The sequence below is a fragment of the Cornus florida genome, unplaced genomic scaffold, assembly GCF_030987335.1.
Source record: "Cornus florida cultivar Cherokee Brave unplaced genomic scaffold, ASM3098733v1 CherokeeBrave_3.0.0_Hap2_Chr08, whole genome shotgun sequence".
NCBI lineage: Eukaryota > Viridiplantae > Streptophyta > Magnoliopsida > Cornales > Cornaceae > Cornus > Cornus florida.
Window position 1 is genome coordinate 9,129,028 of NW_026775578.1, and position 23,170 is coordinate 9,152,197.

A 23,170-nucleotide genomic window follows, 5' to 3' on the forward strand; every position below is an offset into this window, starting at 1 on the left:
CCCATGGTAGTTGAGGGGATTAATTGCTAAAGATATTATTCAGAAGTAGGGGTGATGTCTTTCTTCTTCTTCTTCTTTTTTTTTTTTTTTTTTTTCAATTTGCCCTATTTTATTTAATAGGAAAAATACCTTTTCAGTTTTGGCTAAACTAATATTTATGTTTCGGTCCGTAGGGTTTTACATAGGATATACCGGTTAAACTGAAAACGCCCTTTTCAAAGACTCATTTTCTCTCTCTCTTCACCGGGTACTGTTTACCAATGGCGGTCGGTGGTTGCACTTTCTCGTCGGACGATATCGTCCTAAAGTCACCGACCGATAGGCGATTATACAGATATATTCAATTGCAGAATGGTCTCTGCGCTCTGCTCGTTCACGATCCTGAAATTTACCCTGATGGGCCTCCCGAATCTTCGAAAACGGCCGAACACAGTGAAGAAGACGAAGACGACGACGAAGACGGAGAAGAAGACGAAGGAAGTGAGGAAGATGAAGAGGACGATGACGAAGAGGATGAAGAAGACGATGAAATGAAAGAAAAGGGAAAGAAAGGCGCTTCTCAGACTAAGCAGGTTTCTTTCTTTCAGCGTCTGAATTCCAAGATTGTTGTAGAAAATTAGAAATTGTTTTGCAGTTGCAATTGGGATTGAGGTTTATGTTATTCGTTTTTGTGAAAATTCTTATAGTATCTATAAGTATAGAAACTTTGAAATTGTTTTGCAATTGCAATTCGGATTGAAGTTTAAGTTGTTATTGTGATGTGTCCAAAACGGTACTTTCAATGTGTTTTGCGTTGTTATTTTGGTAGGTTTATTTTGTTGGATGTCTATTCTTTCTATTGATCATTTTCTTTTCCAGGCAGCCGCAGCAATGTGTGTTGGAATGGGAAGCTTCTCTGATCCTTTGGAGGCACAGGGTCTGGCCCATTTTCTAGGTTTGATCCTTCAACTGTATTCTGTATACAAATAGCAAAGTACATATATAAATACATATTAACTTGCATTGTCATGTCTTTCTGCTAGTAGATATGAAGGATAATCAATTGCATATGTTAGCTATATGAATGAGAAGTTTTTTAATTTTTAATTTTTTATGTTTCTGGTGTTTAGAGATGACATCATTAAGATAGGTGTGATGTAAAAAAATATTGCTCATCTAACCGCCTCAAAAATTGTTAGCTTAAGTGGTTTACTCAATTATTTATTTATTTATTTTTGAGGCGAATAGTCAAGTTTTGATATAAATGTTATGTGCTGTACTTCATCAGGAAAAGAAAGAATTGCAACCTACTTTTTTGAGTTATTCATTTTGGGAAAATCAAAATTGTTTGACCTAAGGTTAGGACAATGGGATGGCCAAAATTATTAAAGACATGGTGCTGAGAAAAGCTTTTGAAGTTAAAAAAATTTCAGCCATATTTGAGCAGAATGGTTAGTCAGGCTGTGTTAGAAGTAGTTTCAATAGAAACTTGGATGGTGATCGCAGTGATGAGATAGGTACAGTGGTTTGAAGATTCTTGAGAGGGATTTAATTAGCTGTCTGCCTGTGTTCTAATTTAGTTTGCTTCGTGGGTTCAACCTTCTCTCTCTCTCTCTCCTTTTTCCTTCTCTTGATGACGAATTCACATTTTATTTTGTATATTCTTGTTTCTTCTTAAGATATAATTTTTTTCTCCTTCAACGAACAAGAAGAGAAGAATCTTTTGACAGTTCAACGAGTATAAAGACACAAACTAGGGTAGAGTTTTACCTTATATGAAATTTGATTGTCAGACGCCACTCATGAATTATTATTTCTTGCAGAACACATGCTCTTCATGGGGAGTACTGAATTTCCAGATGAGAACGAGGTATGTTAATGTAATTTATTTTTCTTTAAATTTTTATCTTGAAACCACGTTACAGATGCTTATTGGTTTTTATATTTCATTGCTACCAAGCAGAATGATAACATATTCTGATTAGTCATAGAACTTTTTGTCTATTAATTTCCCGAAGCATTATCTGTATTTATGCCGTTATTCTGAAGTTATATCACTAATTGGAATAAGATGTGGATTCTGGATGGTGACTTGATGGCAATTTGACCTCCCAGATTGACTCTTTTCCTTGCTAGTATGATAGTTACTTATCCAAGCATGGGGGCTCGTCTAATGCATACACGGAAGCTGAGCATACCTGTTACCATTTTGATGTTAAGCGGGAGTTTCTGAATGGTGCCTTGAGAAGGTAAGCCGGCAGATCTGCTTGTGTTAATGAAACAAGGTTGAACTTTGAAGTATATATGCTGCTTTTCACATTGGCCTTAAGTCTTGCTCTTGTCTTCCTGATTATGATCATCAATGTAGGGTGGACAGAATTGTTTAATGGTTGTACAATTATATATGGATTAAAGGAAGTGCATCTTGGTGTACTGAAGGAATTAATTATTTTGTTTTTCATATGATTAGGTAGGGTGTTGATGGAGATTTTTTTTCTCAGGCATATCTTTTTCTTGATTTTGTTTATTGGTATTGCTTTGGATTTAGTAATTTTGTATTTTTTTGAACTGAAGGAAAAGTTCAACGAATTTCGCACTCATTGTTTGGTTTAGTGGTAAACAGGTCTAAGAAAAAGTGAAATAGCTAAAAGGTTATCAATATTTTTCATATTCATGTATTTGGCTCTGCCAAGAGCTTAAAACCTTTAATTTATAAGTGATAGTTAATAAAAATGTAATAGAGAACATGAATAATGCTCCCTCCGTCCCAATTTAAGTGTTGCTTTTGGGGAGTAGTAAATTTTATGGGGACATGTGGGACATGCATCGTCTTCCTAAAAGTTACTAACTTGCCATTTTAAGTTTTGAATATTCAAGTTTGAAATTTTAAACTCCAAGAACACATATGGAAAGATGTGAAATATATTGTTTGAAAAAAGAAAGTGGACAATTATTTTGGAACAGACCAAAAAGGAAAGCATGACAATTTTTTTTGGGGAGGAGGGAATACGAGAAAATAAAATGCTAAAGGAAATGAGTTCGAATTAAATTCCTTTATGCTCTAAAGGTGGCGCTGATAGAATTTTTCTAAGTAGAATAAACATAGTCAAATAACATGAGAGGGTATCTCAAGTAACGAATTTTTTTTTTTTGATAAGTAAGAATTTTATAAAAAAGCGCTCAAAGGGGAGCGAAACCCAAGGAAACAAGATGAAAAAAAACCATAAAGAGCCTCAAGCTTTCAAAGAGGCCAAAAAAATAACAATCTCCTCAACAGAACGATAATCTCTCCCTGAGACCCAACAAAAGAGAGTAGAAATAATAGAGAACTTAAGCATAGAAATGGGTTTCTCCTTGCCATCGAAGTATCTTTGATTCCTCTCGAGCCAAATGCACCATCAAACATATAGAGGGGTAGCCCTCCAAACATCCCAGATGAGCGCCCCAACAGAGACACCTCTCCAAGCCTCAATCAACCCTCTAGAGGAACAGGGCATAACCTAGGGAACCCCAAATAACCCAATCATCAAATCCCAACAATCTCTGGCCATACTACAATGCAACAGAAGGTGATCCACTGTCTCCTCATCGCAACGACACAAGTAACAGCGATTGATAACCACCTGCATTCTCCTCCTCAAATTATCCTGGGTTAAAATCCCACCCAAGACAGACGTCCAAGCAAAAAAGGCCACCTTAAGGGGAGCCTTGGAACGCCAAATAGCCTTCCAAGGGAAAGTGCCACCCTCCCCATTAGAAAGGCACCTGAAAAAGGATCTCACCTCGAAATGACCCTAAGAGTGAGGACTCCAGAGCCAACAATTAGCCTCCTCATGAGAGATCACCTGACGATTTAGTAACTCCAAAAAACGAGTGACCTCCTCAATTTCCCAATTCTGAAAATGCCTTCTAAACTGAACGTCCCAAGTTAGTCTTCCGTTATCAAGGTGATAACAGTCAACCACCAAGGCCTGCTTGTCAGAAGCAATCCTGTAAAGCCGAGGGAAAGAAAGAGCAAGGGGAAGATTCCTACACCAAAGGTCCTCCCAAAATCTGATCCTCCTACCATCCCTGATCCTAAAGCGAACATGATTACGAAAAACGTCCCATCCCTTTTGAATGCAAGTCCAAACCCCCACACCCCTAAGACCACGCCCCTCGAGAGAACACCACCCACCACTGATTTCCCCAAACTTGCTAGCAATAACTTTCCTCCAAAGCCAAAGTCTCTCAACCCCAAATCTCCAAAGCCATTTCCCAAGAAGAGCCCTATTGAAAGGCAACAACCTTCGAATCCCTAATCCTCCACTCCGAAGGGGACGACACACTTGCTCCCATCGAACCAGATGATATTTGAACTCCTCTCCTCTCCCTCCCCAAAGAAAATTCCGCTGCAAACTTTCAAACTCTCAAGTAACGAATTTTAACATCCATTATGAACAATTTAAACATGACGGCCACACTTTCTTATTACTTAATAGAAGCAATGAGACGAGCAAGGGATAACAATGCTAAACCTTTTACTTTTGATGATTTTTTGGAATGCTTTAAGCGAATGCTAAAAATTTCACGTTTTTTAATCCTTTTTCAAACCCCATAAGACTTGAAGTAGGGATTTGAAAAATTAAAACATATGCATTTTGGGCTACCTAGGGATGGGTGCAAAGGATGTTGGTAACTAGAAAAAAATAATATACTTCTGGTCATTTATACATATCCGAGGCTGTTATACTGCTGTGGATGGTGTAATCAGTGCTGCAATTGGATTTGAATTACATATAACTTGATATTTGGCTTGAGAGCCTGAGATTGTTACAAAATTCTATTTGTATAAACTAATTTTGTCTTTTTATTTTTTTGATGGATATAGTGTATAACCAGATCTAAGTTTCCGGGGAGATTTATTCTTGCTCTTTGTTTCACAGATTTTCTCAGTTCTTTATTTCACCTTTAGTTAAAGCTGAAGCCATGGAACGAGAGGTTCTTGCTGTGGATTCAGGTGTTTTTCAGTCTAATATGAGTCTGCTGATTTTGATTGTTTGTCTCAACAAACACAGCCCAGTCCTTGTGTTATAGTTCTTCATTGTTATGTTTTGATGTTGACACTTCTCTAATTCCTGAATTGTATGCCATAATGCGAAACGAAATGGTTCACAGAATTTAACCAAGCTTTGCAAAACGATTCTTGCCGCCTTCAACAACTACAATGCCATACATCAACGCCTGGCCATCCCATTAACAAATTCTTTTGGGGTAAACTTGGTTGTATTATTTGTTTATTTCTTTTTATTTATTTATAGTTATTGGTTAATTTATGTCAACTTGTTTTTCTTTCATTGCATGGAAGGGAACAAGAAGAGTCTGGTTGATGCTATGGAGAAAGGAATCAATCTGCGCGAACGAATATTGAAATTATATGGTGATAACTACCATGGTCGGTTAATGAAGCTAGTCGTCATCGGGGGAGGTACGACTCTTTTGCTTAATATTGATATTGTGTGACCTACCAAATAATAATAATAATAATAATAATAATAGTAATAGTAATAAAATAATAATAATAGTTGGAGGAGAGAAAACAGAATTGGATGAAATTACATGAGCTGGATTGATTCTTTTGCAACACTAGATTTTGTTCAGATAATTATTTTTGAGTCCCGAAAATTTGGAAGAGGTGGTGATGTATTGACTATTGTGCTGAAGAGGAGACAGATACTGTAAGTTGGTGATGATGTGGTGGCGGTGAGTTGTGCTTGTGCTATAATGAAGTTTATGGTGATGATGATGTTATAGGGGTGGAATGGTGATGGTAAAAACAGTGTTGGCGGTGGAAGTAATATGGTGGTTCATGTTGTTACTTGAGGTGGTTGTGGCGAGAATGGTGGTGTTGATGTTGGTTGAGGCGATTATAAGCGATTTTCTTTCTCAATGGCTACTAAATGACATTTTCGGGAATTAACTTTGATTGTTATATATATGATCAGTTCCCGTTCCCGCTGTGTATTTTCTCAATGGCACCAATTGATTGAATAAAATTAGTTTTGCATTCTAAATGTTTTTTCTTTGGAACTTCAGATTATGCTTATTTTTAATTTAGATGTGAATTTTCTTTCTGGAGGTCATGGGCCTTGGAGAATGGTAAGGTTGCTCCATTGTGAGCTGGAGATCATGTGTTTGAAACAAGAAACAACCTCTCCGCATGTGGAAGTAAGGCTGCGGACATTTGACCCTTCCGCAATGGTGGGAGCCTCGTCCACTAAGCGGGCCCTTTTAGATGTGAATTTTAGTTCTGCAAAAATTTGTTCCCGTTGGAAAATTTAAACTAGAAACCTTGTAGGAAAAAAGGTCACTTTTCTTCCTTAATTGTATACCGAACCAAATGAGTTTGTACTTATCAAAAAATAAATAAAAAATACTGAACCAAATAAGTATTTATTATTAGTTTTTTGATGATTATGGTGTGGGCAATGTGGTCTGTTTGAGAGGATTGATATATTTCTTCACTGTAATGTTAATGGTTCTTCTTTTAAATGCTGCAGAGACTCTAGATGTACTTGAAAGATGGGTTCTGGAATTATTTAGTAATGTAAGAAAAGGTCCTCCAGTAAAGCCAGAGGCTAATGTGGAAGTTCCCATATGGAAAGCCGGTAAAATTTACAGGTTACAGGCAGTTAAAGATGTTCATATCCTTAATTTGACATGGACATTACCATGCCTTCGAAAAGAGTATTTGAAAAAATCAGAAGATTACTTGGCTCATCTCATCGGGCATGGTAAGATATACTATGGGACCAACTGTTTGAAGTTGTTTCATTCAAATAAAGCACTTCTTTTAAGAGGAAAAGATGGGATCTTATTGTTTTTCTTGCTTATTTGTTTTTCTTATTGTTTCGCACCTGGGTTCTCTTGTATAAGACCTCTTATTCGGCTATTATTTTTGTGGATTTTTACCCTTTTTGTTTCTGCAGCCTCATGCTTCTTGTTAAAAGAAGGCAAAATCATGCTTGTGTTCCTTTATTATTTAATCCATTGCTATGAATATTTGCAAATCCCTTAAAGAAATGGATTTATGGTGCTTTAGGGTTCAGATTCGTCCGATATGAGAAGTAATGTGTTGCTTAAATATTATCACTTTGCTAGTTTGTTGTTCTTTATGGCAAATGTTAGTGTTGAGATGCTGTGAAATGATTTTTGCGATTCCTTTTGTATTGTGTTTTGAAAGTGGACATGTCAAGAATGCCAAGATTTAATGTTGTGGCTCATTTCAGAATGGGTGAGTGAACCACTTTTGAGTTTTCACTAATCGGAGTTGTGGTGAAGCGTTTTCCAAAGCCATTTCCCCTCTTTTTCTTTGGCTATGTATGGGTATGCTTGGTTTAATTTATGTCTCTGTCAATTTAGATTTTTATTTTTACCGCCATGTTCATAACACTTGATAAAAAATTTATGGGACTGGATCCCGTGATCTCAATCTAGAGAATGGTGAATGGGTCTTGCTGGTAACTTTAAATTATTTTAATAACTTTTTTGAATTTTTAATTAAATTACTGAAATTTCAAATTTAAATATAAACTTAATATTAAGTACGAATAAGTTCATAATGCTGATCATAACAACCATTCAAACACAAGTATATTAAGCAATATAAAGCATGAATAATGAAGACCAAGATTTTTGTGTGAAAAACTCTACGGAAAAAACTACTGAATCTAATCCAGTTAAATAAATAAATCCACTATCAGGAAGAGAGATTACATCAGGTCAAAGTTCATATACACTAGAACCCCTAGTTACCTCTTGACACAGACTGATCCACCAAATGTATGCACAGTCTCTAGGCACATAGTTTGCTTTATCAACAAACTTTGCTTATCAAGAAGCAGTTTCTTCAATAGCAAATATTATCTTTAAACAAATGTTCCACTCCAATCTAGAATGTTGGTATTGAACTATTGAAATTAGCCCCAAAGCAGTTATGTTGTCAACACACACTAATCTAATGTAATGATGAATGGTAAAAGAAAATTATATGAATGTACTCCAAATATGTTGCAAATCTCTCTAACTTGTGTATCTCTAAATTAAAAATAAAGTCTAAATTACAGACTCTACTTTTGATTCACGAAATATGCCAATAATTTTTTTTCTCTCTTTTAATGGTTCAGACTAAATTCGATTGAAAAACATAATTCAGAAAAAAAATCTAACCACATTTTGAATTTGAATTTGACTGAAAAATTCAAATTCAAGACCGGATCTTTTTGTGTTGAATTTGTATCCCATTCAAATTTGGATACTTAAATAGCAAATTTTAACCAAATTTCTGAATAACGTGTCAAGGGTTTTTGTTGTTGTTGTTTGGGAACCTCTATAGGATGTTATCGTCGAAGTTGCTTTATTTAGATCAAAGATGTAAGGTGTACCAACAGGCTAGTGGCCTAGCGATACCAGGCCCCTATATCCCAAAGGGAGACCAGGGGTTCGAGCCTAAGTGGAGGCATGTGTGCGTGAGTACCAACTAAGAAAAAAAAAAATGATGTAAGGCATAGTTTAATGTTTGTCTTGAGGTGTGTGGATAACTAGACAGTCAACCTCAACCACTTTCGAGCGTACTTTAATCGTCATTTTGGGTTAAGTGTCTTTTAGTGTAGCACTTTTTGGTCTTTTCCTGCATCTTTTGTATAGTCTTAAGTAGATACGAGACACTAGAATCGTTGGAGGGAGGCATCTAATGTGGAAGACATTTTAAATGTTGTTTTGATAATTTATTCGAAATTTGTTACCATTATACTTATCAAAATAATAATACTGATAACAACAACAACAGTGATGATTCCTCTAGCAGTAATTTCTACAGAATTGGAGTGAAATAGAACAATGCCCACATGTTAAATTAAGTATATAGGTTACATTTATAGAGGTGTCCTACTTGCTATAGGGCATTAGGAGTAGGAAGTTGACGAGGTGATCATGTTTTTAGTGTCTTGAGCAATGAGTAAGAAAAAAATGTTTTGTAGCAATTTTTTTATTTTTTGTTTTTTGTTTTCTGTTTTCTGTTTTCTTGCTTTGATTTATCCCTGATTGCATGTTATATAGGTAAAATAGTTCAAAAACTGACATTTCTTTGAGTGTCAATTTGGTTTATGTGCATGTTAATTTTTGGTTGACAACATTTTTAATGCATGGTTTTGATATCTGATCATAAAATTGTATCTTGTTCAGAGGGAAAAGGGAGCTTGCATTTCTTTTTAAAAGCTAAAGGGTGGGCAACTTCTATATCTGCTGGTGTCGGGGATGAAGGAATGCACCGATCTTCAATAGCTTATATTTTTGGCATGTCTATACACCTCACTGACTCTGGCTTGGAGAAGGTAGTTAATCTTATTACGCAATCCTTTAGTTGAAGAAATTAGTTCTATATTCTTTATTGTTTTTAGCTTTCCATATTGTGATATACTCATTTTTCCACTTTTTCAGAAGTAACTTATTAATTGGATTTTCTATCTTGGACATTGAAGGATGAAATTTGTAAACCATAAACACTTGCCTTAATTTAGGCCCTCAGGGTTATTGCATTCAAGAATTGGATTTGGTCAGATGATGTTTTTCGTCTTTCACATAATCATTCTCGAGCCTGCGGAAGGAATTAAACCATACTATATATTGGATTCTTTTAAAATAAGAGAAGATTGAGGATGAGTTACCAATAAAATTAGAAAAGAATGGAGGAATTTCTTTTAAAATTATAGCAGTATGGATTGGAGAAGTTTCCTTCAGAGTGTTCGCTTGACAGTAGAATTTTTATCATGTCTAAGAGGATTTTTTTTTTTTTTCCCTGTTCACATCTAAGAGGATTTGTGTTTTAAGAAAAAACAAGTAGAAGCAATGAATGTAGGCTTATGATCTCTAGTATAGACTTTTAGGTTAAGGGTTATGATCTCTGGGATAGATCTGATGAAAAGCCTTGTCACAATAGATTTAACTTTTTTTTGAATCAAATGAACGGGGGATCATCCTTTTCTTCTCCTTTTCTCTCTGTCTTTTTCTTGGCTAAGGAGATTAAGACAAAAGAGAATTTCTCCAGCCAGGGAGTCATTATTGGGCCTTCTTCCCTCTAAAAAGAAAAAAGCAATCATCATAGGAAAGGAATTTTTTCTTTTCAGTCATTTTGTTCCTGATAAAAGAAAATCCAAAAATATACAAATAAATGAAAAAGGAAAAGTTGTAGCTTGCGTTTGCATAGAGGCATGGAAGTGGGCACTTCCATTGTCTTCGTTCTTATATAGAGTGTGTGCCTCTTGTTTAATGCAACTGTATTCACACGCGCGCACATATATTTTGGATTCACCTTTTTTCTCTGCGGAATCTGATTAGTGGTCAATTGACGGTGAACATTATATAATTTACTACCTTTTTCTTAATTGACGGTGTTCTTCGAAGATGAAAGAGAATGAAAAACATTTAGATTTAAATAAACTGGGTGGGAACAGGATCCAATAGAAAAGTCAGCTCCATGGAATATATTGACGAAGTGGTGTCAAGCATGGTAGCAATCAAAATTTGTGTGAAATAATTGGCGCTTTAAATTGTAATGGACAGATGGGAATCTTTTAGTTGAATTATATGATCAATATGTCGTATAACCAACTCTTGTGATTTGTGTGTTAAAATGAAATGAAATAAAAAAATATAACTACAGTGATTTGTGAATAAGTACCCATTTAGGAAAACAACATATTTGTTTTTCTCTTGTTTCATCTTTCTAAATTGGGGTACACTTTCTTTTGCCATGTGATTCTGATGTGGCAGATACACGAGATCATTGGGTTTGTTTATCAATACATAAAGTTGCTACGTCAAGTTTCTCCCCAAGAATGGATTTTTAAGGAACTGAAGGATATTGGAAATATGGAATTTAGATTTGCAGAAGAACAGCCTCAGGATGATTATGCTGCTGATCTTGCAGGTTACCCCCCTTTTGTTTTGGTTCCTTTCACCTTTTCCATCTGCTTCTTTGTTGTATGTTTAATTGACAGTCTTTTATTTAAGATATTTTTACAATTATCTGTTAATGAATTTTATTCAGTAATCTATTTATCAGCTGCCTATTGAGCCTTGTGTTTAATCAAATTTGCTCCATTGCTTTGAATTATGTAGACTTTACCAGCCAAATTCGTACTTTGAGGTGTTGTTGATTCCCAATGAAACATGGATGCAGATACAAAATATGGATTGACACTATATAGATAAGTAACAAAACTAAAATGGGATGAAGTTATTAGAACTGATTTAAAGGCTTAAGATACAATAGGAGATATATAATTCATGTTGCTGACCCTATTCATATGGGATTAAGGTAAGGATGATGACGATGAAAAATTCTTAAAAAATAGGATAGGAGTATTAAAAATCACTTGCATGGGCTTAGGAGTTTGAACGGAATTAGGGGTGATATATTCTCTTTACATCTTCAACCCTTCTTCAATAAGAAGGTATTTGAACTATCATTACACATATTCCAACAATTATACTATTTTAATTTGCTAAAATTCTAGATTTATTGCTTGTTATAGTTATAAATGAATGGGCTGTCAAGTAGGAGAAAATGGGCTCAAATCTTGAGAACATCCATTTTTTGCAATTTTTGCCAACCGTTGGGTCCGTATCTGGTTTGCCCCTTCCAGTATTCTTGCTTAATAACCCTTATTATACTAAAAAGACTGCATTTTAATGTTAAAGATGTTTCCAGGAGTATTTCAGAAGCACTAGATACATGTTTGGTGTAGAAATTATTATTATTATTAATTTTTCTTTTAACATGTTACAAAGTATTCAATACATATCCATGAGTATCCAATGATAATATCTAATATAGTCGTGGCTCTATTGTTGAAGTACCATTCTTCATAGTTGGTTCCTTTATCAGTAGAGTCTGGAAGTTAGATTAAGAACATGTTTCAGGAAAATATTATCCGAAAGATTATTTAAATAAAGGATCTTTCTAACTTATTCAAAAGAACAAAATGACTAACCTCTTAATGAAAACATTGTCTCATTTGTATTTTTTAATCCATTTCACTGGAATGGCACTACAAAAAATGGTGAAAGTTTTTAGAATATCTCATAATTCCCTTGAACATATTTTAATCTTTCCACTTTAAAAAACTGTGCTTACCAACTAAGAAAAAAAGAAAAACTGTGCTTTCCCAAAAAAAAAAAAAAAAAAAAAAAAAAAATTGATATTAAAGAAAATCCTTTTGTATTTATCTGAAATGATTGTCCTCATCGAATGCATTCGAGTTTGTTTAGAGTAGTGTTATCATATATGGTACTTATTCTTTCAGTTAACCCAGTGATGAAAATTGTTTTATGCAGAGAACCTGCTTGTTTATCCACCTGAACACATTATTTATGGGGACTATGCATACAATGTGTGGGATGAGGAAATGATCAAATACGTTTTGAGTTTCTTTACTCCAGAAAATATGAGGGTGGATGTAGTATCGAAGTCTTTCAATAAGTTGCAAGGTAACTTTTATAAACCTTTCAGTTATTACTATGCCCTATAACATCATACTTATTTCAATTTTCCCTTCCACATGATATATCTTTTTGGTAAAGGGTGTCCGGGTTCATGGGCATAGTGTACAAAGGTGTCAGGAAGTGCTCCTTTGTCCAAGTTTTTGTATTTCTTTTAGAAAGAGATCCTACCTAGAAGTCTAATTGAGGTGTGAAGACATGCACCACTTCGTACAAGTATTCTAGCTGCAAAGCTTGAATGAGATGTGCATATATGTTTCTGGAAATTTCAGTATTAGAAAACTATAAGCTATTTATTCTTTCTGCATGGCTTTGATCATGTAAGTTGTTAGACATTTTGATTTGGAAGCTTATCATAATTGAAATGTGGGTTCCTTTAATGTAAAATATTTGAAAGCATAAAGAGAATATGATTTGGCTAGTAATAACTTGGTATAACAATGAGCAAGGTGAAAGATTTTCTCCTCTTGCCCAAAGGTGTCTTGTTTCCTATGTGCGTAGAATTGTTGTGCATCTTATCATGGTTTCCAGGGTTTCAATCCCTCTAGATTTCTTCATATTGTAAGACCCATTTGGATAATATTTGTCATCTTATCAATTCATGTTGGATTGTTCGAATTATTTATTTTGGATGATGTTTGAATGTAGCAGGTACCCCAAATAGTTGGGGAAAGACTTTGTTGAGTTGATGTACCCCGAGTAGTTGGGAAAAGACTTTGTTGAGTTGAGTTGAGGTGATGTTTGAATGTGATGAAAGATTGACAATTCTGAACAATGTTAAAGTATATAGTCTTGCATGATTTCTATGGGCACCTATGCTGTATTTATGAGAACTTTCTTCACGATTATAATTCAATGTAGAAGTTAGAAGTCAAATGTATGCCCTGTGCAAATGCTGCATTGAGGCATGCTTGATTATAGAATCATGTCACGACCCACCCACACCGTGTAGATAATGTCTGCTTTGCACACTCTCCTCTCTCCTCTTGGTGCTCACTATTTTCCTCAAAACGCGTCTACACAGTTGGGAGGATGTCCACACATATAAGTGTTATCAATCCTCTCCTCCCAGACGATGTGGAACGTCACTATAACGTCCCACATCGCCTGTGTGTTGTCTTTTCATTTATTAAAAATATTCAATGGAGTTGTCTTTTCATTTATTAAAAATATTCAATGGAGTGCTAATATCAACTGCCTTGACATAATTCTTGTTACATAGTGTGTATATAAAAACATTTTTGAAGTACTTTATACAATTTAATACATTGTTCGGTTGATTTACCCAGCAATTGAAGAGGCCCAGTAGTGCACCCTTCAATCTATTCATGAAATGATTGTTGGAAATTGTGTCTCAAATTCTTATTCTAATTATGTTTCTATTTTAGAGTTGTATCATGTTTGGTAATTTCTTATTTGGCAAGTTTTGACCTCTAAGAAATTGTAATCCTTGTCCAACAAGGAATTGGGTTTGAAACTCTATAAATAGATACATAGGCTTTGGGTTGAGACTTATGAGATTGAGAGAGATGTAGTCTCACGAGGGAGTTGATGGGTAGAGGTACTATGCGGGTTGGTAGAGTAGGAAAAACACCGGTGACGCTGATAGCGAGGAAATAGGCTTGTGGAGTGGTGGTGTTGGTACTCTATTGTTGTAATATTTTAATGAATCATAGTGGAATCTCTTCTCATCCATGGACGTGAACCATGTATATTTTGTTTTTGTGTGTGATTGCTTTGTTGGCTTTTGTTGGATCTTTGTTATTCGTGCGCTTCCGCTGCCCCCAACAAATGGTATTGATGAAATTATATTTAATAAGATGGTCTATTGTGCTGAAATTATACCGTGTCAAAGAAAATGTCAGCTCAGTTGCCAGTAATGTCTTGCTCATGATAGAAAAAAATTATGGAATTTTCTTTTTATAAGATGGAATATCCATGTTAAGTAGTTAACTATGGGAAATAGGATCTTTTTGTACCCATCTACTGCACAATTTAATTTGCCTTCTATGCATGAAAGGTTTGAGTTGCTAATGATCACTTTAAAGCTATTCAATGTTTCATGTATAATTTGGCTTTCTTTGCGACCCAAAAAAATGTGTGCACGACAAATTTGGAAGGCCCTTAGTAAACGGCAAGTAATATGTTGTGTTATTTGTGCAGGATCTTATGACAGTTATTCATAGTCCAGTAGTTTTCTGTTAATAGTCTTTATCCATTCAACTCAACAACTGTAATTCAATCTACCAGCTCTTAGCAACATGGATTTGTCATCGCCAGTCTAGTGGGCTCTTTCAAAGCCCCATATCCTTGATTAAATCTGGGGCGAAGTCATTTCTCACATCCTGAATTAACATTGTTTTGGCCTTCCTCGTCACTCTTGCAGCTTGCACTTGGCCATAACCATACTTCATAGTGATGCAATACTTGCCATATGTTGCATGAGGCTAAATCATCTTTAATTTCTTGAATCACATCCCTTCATTAGTTCATCTTATCTTCAGCCTTGCTGAGGACTTGGTGTTGTATATGGTTGGAAAATTTTGTAATAAAAGCTGGAGTATGGATATATATATTTGTAGCTTATTGTTTAGTTGAGTTGTGTTGAGTTTACTTTTGACTTGAAGTCAACTATGGCTAAAAGAAATACGTTCTTTAATGGAAGCCTAAAGAAAAGGGGAAAAAAAGAGATCATCTTTCTCATATATTAACACCCCATAAAAAATAAAAATAAATAAATAACTATGATTGAGCTACTTAACACTCTCCCTTGTTTTTTTATTTTTTTATTTCAGATTTACAATGCGAGCCATGGTTCGGATCACAATATACCGAGGAAGATATTTCTCCACATTTGATGGAGTTATGGAGGGACTCTCCTGATGTTGTCACGTCCTTGCATCTGCCTACAAAGAATGAGTTCATTCCGTGTGATTTCTCCATACGTGCCGAAAAGGTGTCCACAGATCTTGCAAATGTACATTATCCAAAATGTATAGTTGATGAACCTTTGATGAAGTGCTGGTACAAACTTGACAAGACATTCAAATTTCCTCGTGCGAATACGTATTTCCGCATTACATTAAAGGACGGATGCAAAAATGTGAAGAATGCTCTGTTGACTGAATTATTTATTCAGCTTCTAAAAGATGAGCTGAATGAGATTGTATATCAGGTTAGTTACTTGTCTTTTTAAACAGATGATTTGATGTTCTCGTTGAACTGAGAGGTTTTTCTTCTTCGCCTTGTTCCTTTTTTTCCCCCTCCTTTTAAATGTTTTTGTCAGGGAACATTAGATTTTAATCTTAAAACTTATTTGCACCATAGTTTATTTTGTATCAGGTCTTGATGAACTTCAATGCTTACCAGGAAAATCAATGGATTTGATACGCTTAACATGGACATATATCTATGCAAAGTAATCCAGTAAATGAGAATTTAATGGGGTATTTTTCTCTTGAACTTCCTTGGTGTTGAAGGATTCAAAGGAAATTATTTTCCATATTTTCTAATGAAAATCTTTAGAATTATATTATAGTTTATACATTGTAAGACTCTATGGTCATACTCTATAACCTTGCCAAAATTTCTGTTTTAATTGGATATTGTCCTACTTACTAACTATTTATGCAAATACTGCAACTTAAACTGTTCTTTCTGTCGGCCATCAATCAAAACAAACCTTCACTCTTATAATTCCACATACTGGATCGTTTAAATAATTGTTCTGTGGGCCACTATTGATTTGTTTGTTTGTGTTTTTTTCTTTCTTTCGTTCTTTTTATTTATTTATTTATTTATTTTATTAAATAATAATGAGCATACTATTTCTTTCTTGGGCTCTAATTAGATGTATGATATTAGAATACGTCATGAACCTTCATTTCTCTTTTGCAGGCCAGTGTTGCAAAGTTAGAAACTTCTGTATCACTTTTCAGTGACAAGCTGGAGCTGAAGGTCTATGGTTTTAATGACAAGCTTCCAGTTCTTTTGTCTAAAGTTTTGGAAATAGCCAAATCTTTCTCGCCAAGAGATGATCGCTTCAGTGTATGTCCAGAACAGCTTTTGCATCTCCTGCATCTTTTTATTCTCCACATTATCTATCTTCTTGTATTGTGCCTTACTTGACTGTCAATGAGTTGCACACTGTATAAGCTTCCTTACATAATCTTGTCATCTTGACATGAATAAGTATGTGACCATTGAAAAGTGCAAGAAACATTTTGGGACTGGCATATAGCAAACTAGGTGAATAACTTGTGATTGGGTCACCCAAGCACAGTTACAATGTCTTATTGCTCTTTTATATGCTCCTAATTGTTTAAAAGGATTGAGTCAATGATGGTTAAGCTGCAGTGTACTTCTGCATTTCCAGAATCAATTGTATATCCTCTCTGAATTTCATCTTACATTTCTGGAGATAATCTCACTTACTAAGACACTGTTTTTTGTCTGTCTGGCACCCTTACGGTGATTTTGACAGGTTATTAAAGAGAATTTGGAGAGAACCTTGAAAAACTCAAACATGAAGCCACTAAATCATTCATCATATTTGAGACTGCAAGTCCTGTGCCAGAGTTTCTGGGATGTAGATGAGAAGCTGTGCTTGCTAAATAATTTATCTCTTAATGATCTAAAGGATTTTATTCCAGAGCTTCTTTCTCAGGTGTGCAAGTTAATTAGCATACTAAATATGTGTATCGGATAATTTGTATAAATTCTGGCACCAGTTAACTCTTAACACTTCTGAATGCTCTTTAGTACTATACTGTTTTTGCCCTTTTGTCTTAAATCTGTTTGCCCTCGGTGTACTTTCCTTTACTAAGGTTTGCTTTGGGTACTGACATTCATATTAGATGCAAAATTGTAAGATGCAGACATTGAAGACTATGCTGCTAAGTTCTAACCATCTTTCTTTATTTATGTCTTGTGAAGTCCCCTCTGAGCCTGCTCCTTGCGACCAGTACATAGACATCAGGGTACTACATTTTGTCTCAATGATCATTCACAATTAATAATATAAAGTAAATTTGATGGTTAAACGATAAAGAAAAATTTTTTTTGATGGTTGGGTTATCTGACTAGAACTTTCGAGCCTCCTCAGGGTGCAACAGTATTGAATTGTGACATGTATTATTGCTGCCGCGAGGCCAACATTATTGGAGATACATGGCTGAATTATATAGGGAATCTATGTTTTGAAACTCAACTTGCATCTTCTGTTTGATGCACAGCAGGAATATCATATTTAACTGAAGCCAAAAAAATCATGAATCTAAAAGAAAATTAAGGAAAAATGCATTTCGTTCTCAAACCAGTAGTATTAGGTTGAGTTTATGCTTAGAATTGCACAATAGTAAATTGGCCTATATCGGTGTTAGTGTTGTAGAGAGGAAAAAAGGAAAAAGGTAAAGAAGAAGAAGAATATATATATATATATATATATATATATATATATATATATTTGTGGGTGGGGGTGAGAGAGAGAGGATTATTGTGGCCTGCTCCTGTCGAACTTAGGGTATAATTATTTACATAAGATCCCAACACTTGTAATAATTATACTACTTTGCAACTATTCCCCTCATGCTGGAACATGGATATTTATCATGCCCAGCTAGTTATACAATTCAGCGAAATGGCTCTTTCTCAATACCTTGGTAAAAATATCTATTGATTGAGCTCTTGATTTGAATGCAAGAAGTGTATATATTTACTCATCAGACGAATTCCTTACAAAATGACTGTATACTCTGATGCATTTCGTTCCCTGACAAAGCATTGTGTTACTAGTAATGTGCATAACTACCTTATTATCACTAAAAAACATACATTCTCAAGTATCTGATTAATAAGATCCATTTCCTGTAAAAGTGTCTGATCAATATGATCCATTTCCTTGTAAATACATTTTATTTACTTTCTTTTACAAGCTTTATTTGCTGCTTTGATGTTGTTCTCTTTAGCCCATTTTTACCCTTGACAAAACCGAGCTTATCAAAGAAAGCCTTTAGAGACTTTACTAGAACAGACATAGTTAAGTAAACTCAACAACAGAAAGAGGGTAATAAAAAATAAAATTTATCCACTAACTGAAAATAGATGATAGGGCAAGAGGTATTAATACCGACCATCATATCAATCTTTGATGAAAACAAAAGAGCATGGCAGAAGACTGTGAACTGATTTGGGAAGGATGAGAGAGAGAGTTACAATAGGGCCACAAAAGGAACATTTGTAACAAAAGAGGAGATGGTAGCATTTTCTATTTAAGCCATGGTTTTTTCCATAGGTCAGAAATGGTGGCACAAACTGCTACTTATTTTTTTTCTTTTTCAACTTGAATATGATAAATGATGCTATAAGCAAAAATCACGAGAAGTACCATTAATGAACTTAAGATTTTTAATGTTCTGTTTTGTACTGTTCTTCAATATATCCATATGGTTATATAAAAATGGTCAGAGCACCATTATTTACACGCTTCTGACTGTTTTGATGCAGCTATATATTGAGGGGGTTTGCCATGGCAATTTGCTGGAAGAAGAAGTGATCGAAATATCAAATATATTTAAAAGAAACTTTTCAATACAACCGCTCCCATTTGAGATGAGGCATAAAGAGTATGTTATGTGTCTCCCTTCTAGCGCTGACCTTGTTAGAGATGTAAGGGTGAAGAATAAGCTGGAAACAAACTCTGTAGTTGAGGTAAATGAATAGTGGGACGAGTTTGTAGACTTTTTTATTTGGTTACTATTTAAGCTCTCTTTGTTCCTACTGTTTCATCTGTCATAATTTTTCGGTTTTCATTTTTTCTTGCAGCTTTATTATCAGATTGAACCAGAACTAGGGAAAGAATCAACCAGATTGAAAGCAATTGTAGATCTTTTTGATGAAATTGTTGAAGAACCACTTTTTAATCAGCTAAGGCATGATGAATCTGAAACTATTAAAAGTATCTTAGTTTATTTTACAAATTCTGAGGTCCTACTGTATACTTATCTCTCAGTGTACATTTTTTTTTTTCTTTCTTTCTTGTGCGCGCGTCACTCTCTCACTCTCTGTGGTCATCCATCTCATTTATAGGTTACTTTTACGCAAATAGCTTCTATATGGATCTTATTGAGTTAATTGAATTGTTTTTGTTTGATTAATTCTTAAAATATTTCATTTATGTGTTAATATAGGACAAAAGAGCAGCTGGGTTATGTTGTTGATTGTAGCCCACGAGTAACATACCGCATATTAGGGTTCTGTTTCCGTGTTCAATCTTCCGAGTACAATCCAGTCTACTTGCAGGGAAGAATAGATAACTTCATAAATGGCCTAAAAGAGTTGTTGGTAAGCATCAAATTTAATATGCGTTTTTATCTTTTCGTAATTGCTGTTAAATTTTAGTGTGATTCTTCATGTAGTCTTTATAAGTATGCATTTTGTATTATTTAGTAAGAAGGTTTTGCAGTGTCCATGGTTAGAATATGAGTAATCATTGCAGCAGCAAAATGTATGCATGGGCAACTGCAAACTCGGATGACTTATGAGGCACGAGTTTAACCAAGTGATCATTCTTCCATATGGGATATGACTTATGGTTCAGTTGGATGATCCTGAATATTTATCTAATTTGGCAGTCAGATATAATGTTTTTTTTTTTTGTTGGTTACAGTTTCACCCATTTGATGGTACCTCAGAGCACACTCCGGTGTAGTATGCTAGATTAATTAACAGGAAACCATTATTTTATTATTCTACTTGATACAGTGCCTTGATTTCTCTTTTTCAACTTCTGTTTTTGGATACCTTATAAATATTACTGTATCACAGAAGAATAACAGGGTGGGTGGAGTCCTTTATCTTTCAAATTAATGCACTTTTATATTGTTAATATATGTTGCACAAGCATTTATACAGGAACTTTTTTGGCATTGCAGGATGGACTTGATGATGAATCCTTCGAGAATTACAGAAGTGGGTTAATTGCAAAGCTTCTGGAGAAAGATCCATCTCTCTCATATGAAACAAATCGATTGTGGGGTCAAATTGTAGATAGAAGGTCGTACTCATATGCTTCTTGTTGATGTCTAGGAATTTACTTCCTTAATTGGACAGAAAGGAGTAGTTTTCCAACTTTTAGTGATGACTTGTAGAAAGCCAACAAACAAGCTATTGCGGTTCCAGAGCTTTAATAAAGTGATTGGGACTGTCACAAATCTAGTCTTTCTTTCTTTTTTAGGGTTATGTACGGGTTAATTATTTAGTTTATTGAACTATGAAGGTGTTGGTAATTCCTATTATATTGAAGGGACCATCAGTTGGAGCCTTCCTTGAATAAAATAATTGAGGCACTTGGAATAATAATGACCATTAAAATATAAAAACTTCTGTTTTATTACACTGATGGTCATATAACTTACACTTCTTCAGGTATATGTTTGACTTGTCTGAGAAGGAGGCAGAGGAACTTAGGAATATCCAGAAGAGTGATGTTACCGATTGGTATAGTACTTATTTGAGACAATCATCTCCGAGGTGTCGGAGGCTTGCAGTTCGTGTTTGGGGTTGCAAAACTGACTGGAAAGAAGCCGACACACAAGTGACATCGGTGCAGGTCATCGATGATCTTGCAGCCTTCAAGATGTCATCTAAGTTCTATCCAGGCTTTTGTTGATCTTGCAGCCTTCAATATGTCATCTAAGTTCTATCCAAGCATTTGTTCAGAACCATTGCAGGCCTGAGTTTCGAGCCCAGGAAGTAGGTGGGAATGTGGGATTATTATTTTTTTATTTACCTCTAGAACTTGCTACAAATCCAAGAACAAGAATAAAAGGAAAAAATTAGATTAATTTGCTTAACAATAATAATAGTTTTTCTTTATTGATGTATCATCAATAAGATACTATAGATCGTAATTGTCTTCGTAAGAGGTTCACTAATGCTTCGAGGGGGTGCTTCCTAAATTGTTTGGCAGATAAAATTAGCTCAGAAGGCGTTATTCTCCGGGTGCAGATGCTCTCTATGAAGAAAAATTAGAAAGCCCCATTTTCTTCTGTCCAGAAATTAGAAGAGAGTAGGAAATTAATTTCCCACTTCCTCCAATATGCTGCAGCTGCTTCTCAGGTTTGACCCCCTCTTATTCGAGAACTGCTATTGTAATTCTTATTTATCGCTGTTCTTGTTTGTAACAGTTTGCAATTGATTGATTTTATTGACACAATAAGACCTATAGCCATGCATTTATAACAATTGATTGATTTTTTCACTATGATTTGTTTCTTGGCGAGTGAGCTGTTTGGACATGGAATATTATGCTTCTTAAAAGCAGAGGTGCTTTGTTTTACAGATCTATATTGTTATAATTTTTCACGATATTTGGTTTTCTTGGTTTGTTAGGTGTTTGGACACGGAATATTATGCTTGTTGAAACCAGAATAGCTTTATGGTCATTCTTAGGATGTCTCTAATGTAATATCTAGGCAATTGAAGGCAATTATCGAAACAGTTATGTACGAGAACTCGGTATAAAAAAAAAAATGCTTGATTTCAGATGAATTTCTTTTGTAGTCATAAATAAATTGCTTAACTGATGCAGCAAATAACAAATATGGCTGTAGGTTTGGTTTGGGTTGTAGCCAATCGACCCATTCTGGTGATGGGGACAGGTTAGACCATAATTCAGAATCACCAACCATTCTGCGTTGCATAAATGGAAAACTTACTTTCACATATTGAAATTCGTGGCTCAACTACCAGTTTAAAACAAATGAGAAAGTGATTGGAAACCATTTCTAGAGTGGGGTTATATTGCATACTTCTGAACCTTCTATTTTTGGAAATTACTCTTTTGATTCATTGAATTTGAAGGGTTGGGGTTTCTCTGTAAAGCAAACTAGTTTCTCAAGTAGCCTCATATACCTGATCATGAAAAAGGGCTTATTTTTCAATAAGATGCACATGGTAGGGTTTTAGTCTGGTCCATGTGATTTTAATTGCATGTTAATTTGTTTGTCATTTCAATCTTTCAGTGGCAAACACACAGATCTTGATCTTTAGGATATGATGGATACTCACAACTTAAACTTGTTTGCGTTGGGACAGCCTGGTTTAACTAGAGCCATTATTGACGACTTTAGCTTTGGTATTTCTTTCTTTTTTTTCAATATCTTTTACCATTGTTTTTAATGTTTTGGGACAGTATTCTTCTCTTCATGTGGTTTGTGAATGAGGCTATGGCCGACGGCGAGTAGTTGGAAAAATAAGTGCATGTATTATTATAGTCGTGGACAATCCATTGGTTCTGATCCGGCAACAAGAAGTAAATAGGTGACCTATTATTGCCTCTTTAATGTACAGAACCTAGTAAAAGAATGTTCAAGTATTATTATGTGCTTCTTATGGTCACGTAATTGTATGGTTCCATCATTGAAAAGGGGTGTACACTTTCAAATTAACTATATGTATGTATATGTGGGTGATGTATGAAAACTTTTCATATCCATATAAAGGGAATGGTGGGCCATTGGTTGGGGAGAGGATACAAGAAGATATGTCTAGATTTCGGCAGAATTACGAGACATCGCTATCTCTCTCGATCCAAACAAATAACCATACCAAGTTGTCACACACAAGAGGTTCCCTGTTTTTTTTGTTCTTT

General features: G+C 34.9%; 1 protein-coding gene across 4 annotated transcripts; it reads left to right on the plus strand.

Moving 5' to 3' along the window:
* The first annotated feature begins 171 nt into the window (after positions 1 to 171).
* LOC132269261 (nardilysin-like) lies at positions 172 to 21,781 on the plus strand. 4 transcript variants are annotated; one of them, XR_009469442.1, is made up of 20 exons: positions 172 to 572; positions 859 to 934; positions 1,803 to 1,849; positions 2,116 to 2,228; positions 4,905 to 4,978; positions 5,137 to 5,232; positions 5,327 to 5,446; positions 6,519 to 6,752; positions 9,202 to 9,350; positions 10,789 to 10,945; positions 12,355 to 12,507; positions 15,315 to 15,694; positions 16,417 to 16,566; positions 17,003 to 17,185; positions 19,024 to 19,227; positions 19,342 to 19,448; positions 19,707 to 19,860; positions 20,451 to 20,572; positions 20,944 to 21,274; positions 21,488 to 21,781. XR_009469442.1 is itself a non-coding variant. In XM_059770397.1 (19 exons), the coding sequence occupies exons 1-19, from the start codon at positions 261 to 263 to the stop codon at positions 21,185 to 21,187; spliced, it is 3,075 nt and encodes a 1,024-aa protein (XP_059626380.1). In that variant the 5' UTR covers positions 172 to 260; the 3' UTR covers positions 21,188 to 21,781. The 4 variants fall into 4 exon arrangements, 2 of the variants coding, with proteins under 2 accessions (XP_059626380.1, XP_059626381.1); XR_009469443.1 differs by having other exon boundaries at positions 20,944 to 21,270; XM_059770397.1 differs by having other exon boundaries at positions 20,944 to 21,781.
* Positions 21,782 to 23,170: the final 1,389 nt, after the last annotated feature.

What these genes read in the sequence shown, in the direction of transcription:
- LOC132269261 (XM_059770397.1), top strand. Translation starts at nt 261, where the DNA reads ATGGCGGTCGGTGGTTGCACTTTCTCGTCGGACGATATCGTCCTAAAG. An exon ending in GCGCTTCTCAGACTAAGCAG is followed by an intron (nt 573 to 858) that starts GTTTCTTTCTTT and finishes TTTCTTTTCCAG; the next exon opens with GCAGCCGCAGCAATGTGTGT. An exon ending in GGGTCTGGCCCATTTTCTAG is followed by an intron (nt 935 to 1,802) that starts GTTTGATCCTTC and finishes TATTTCTTGCAG; the next exon opens with AACACATGCTCTTCATGGGG.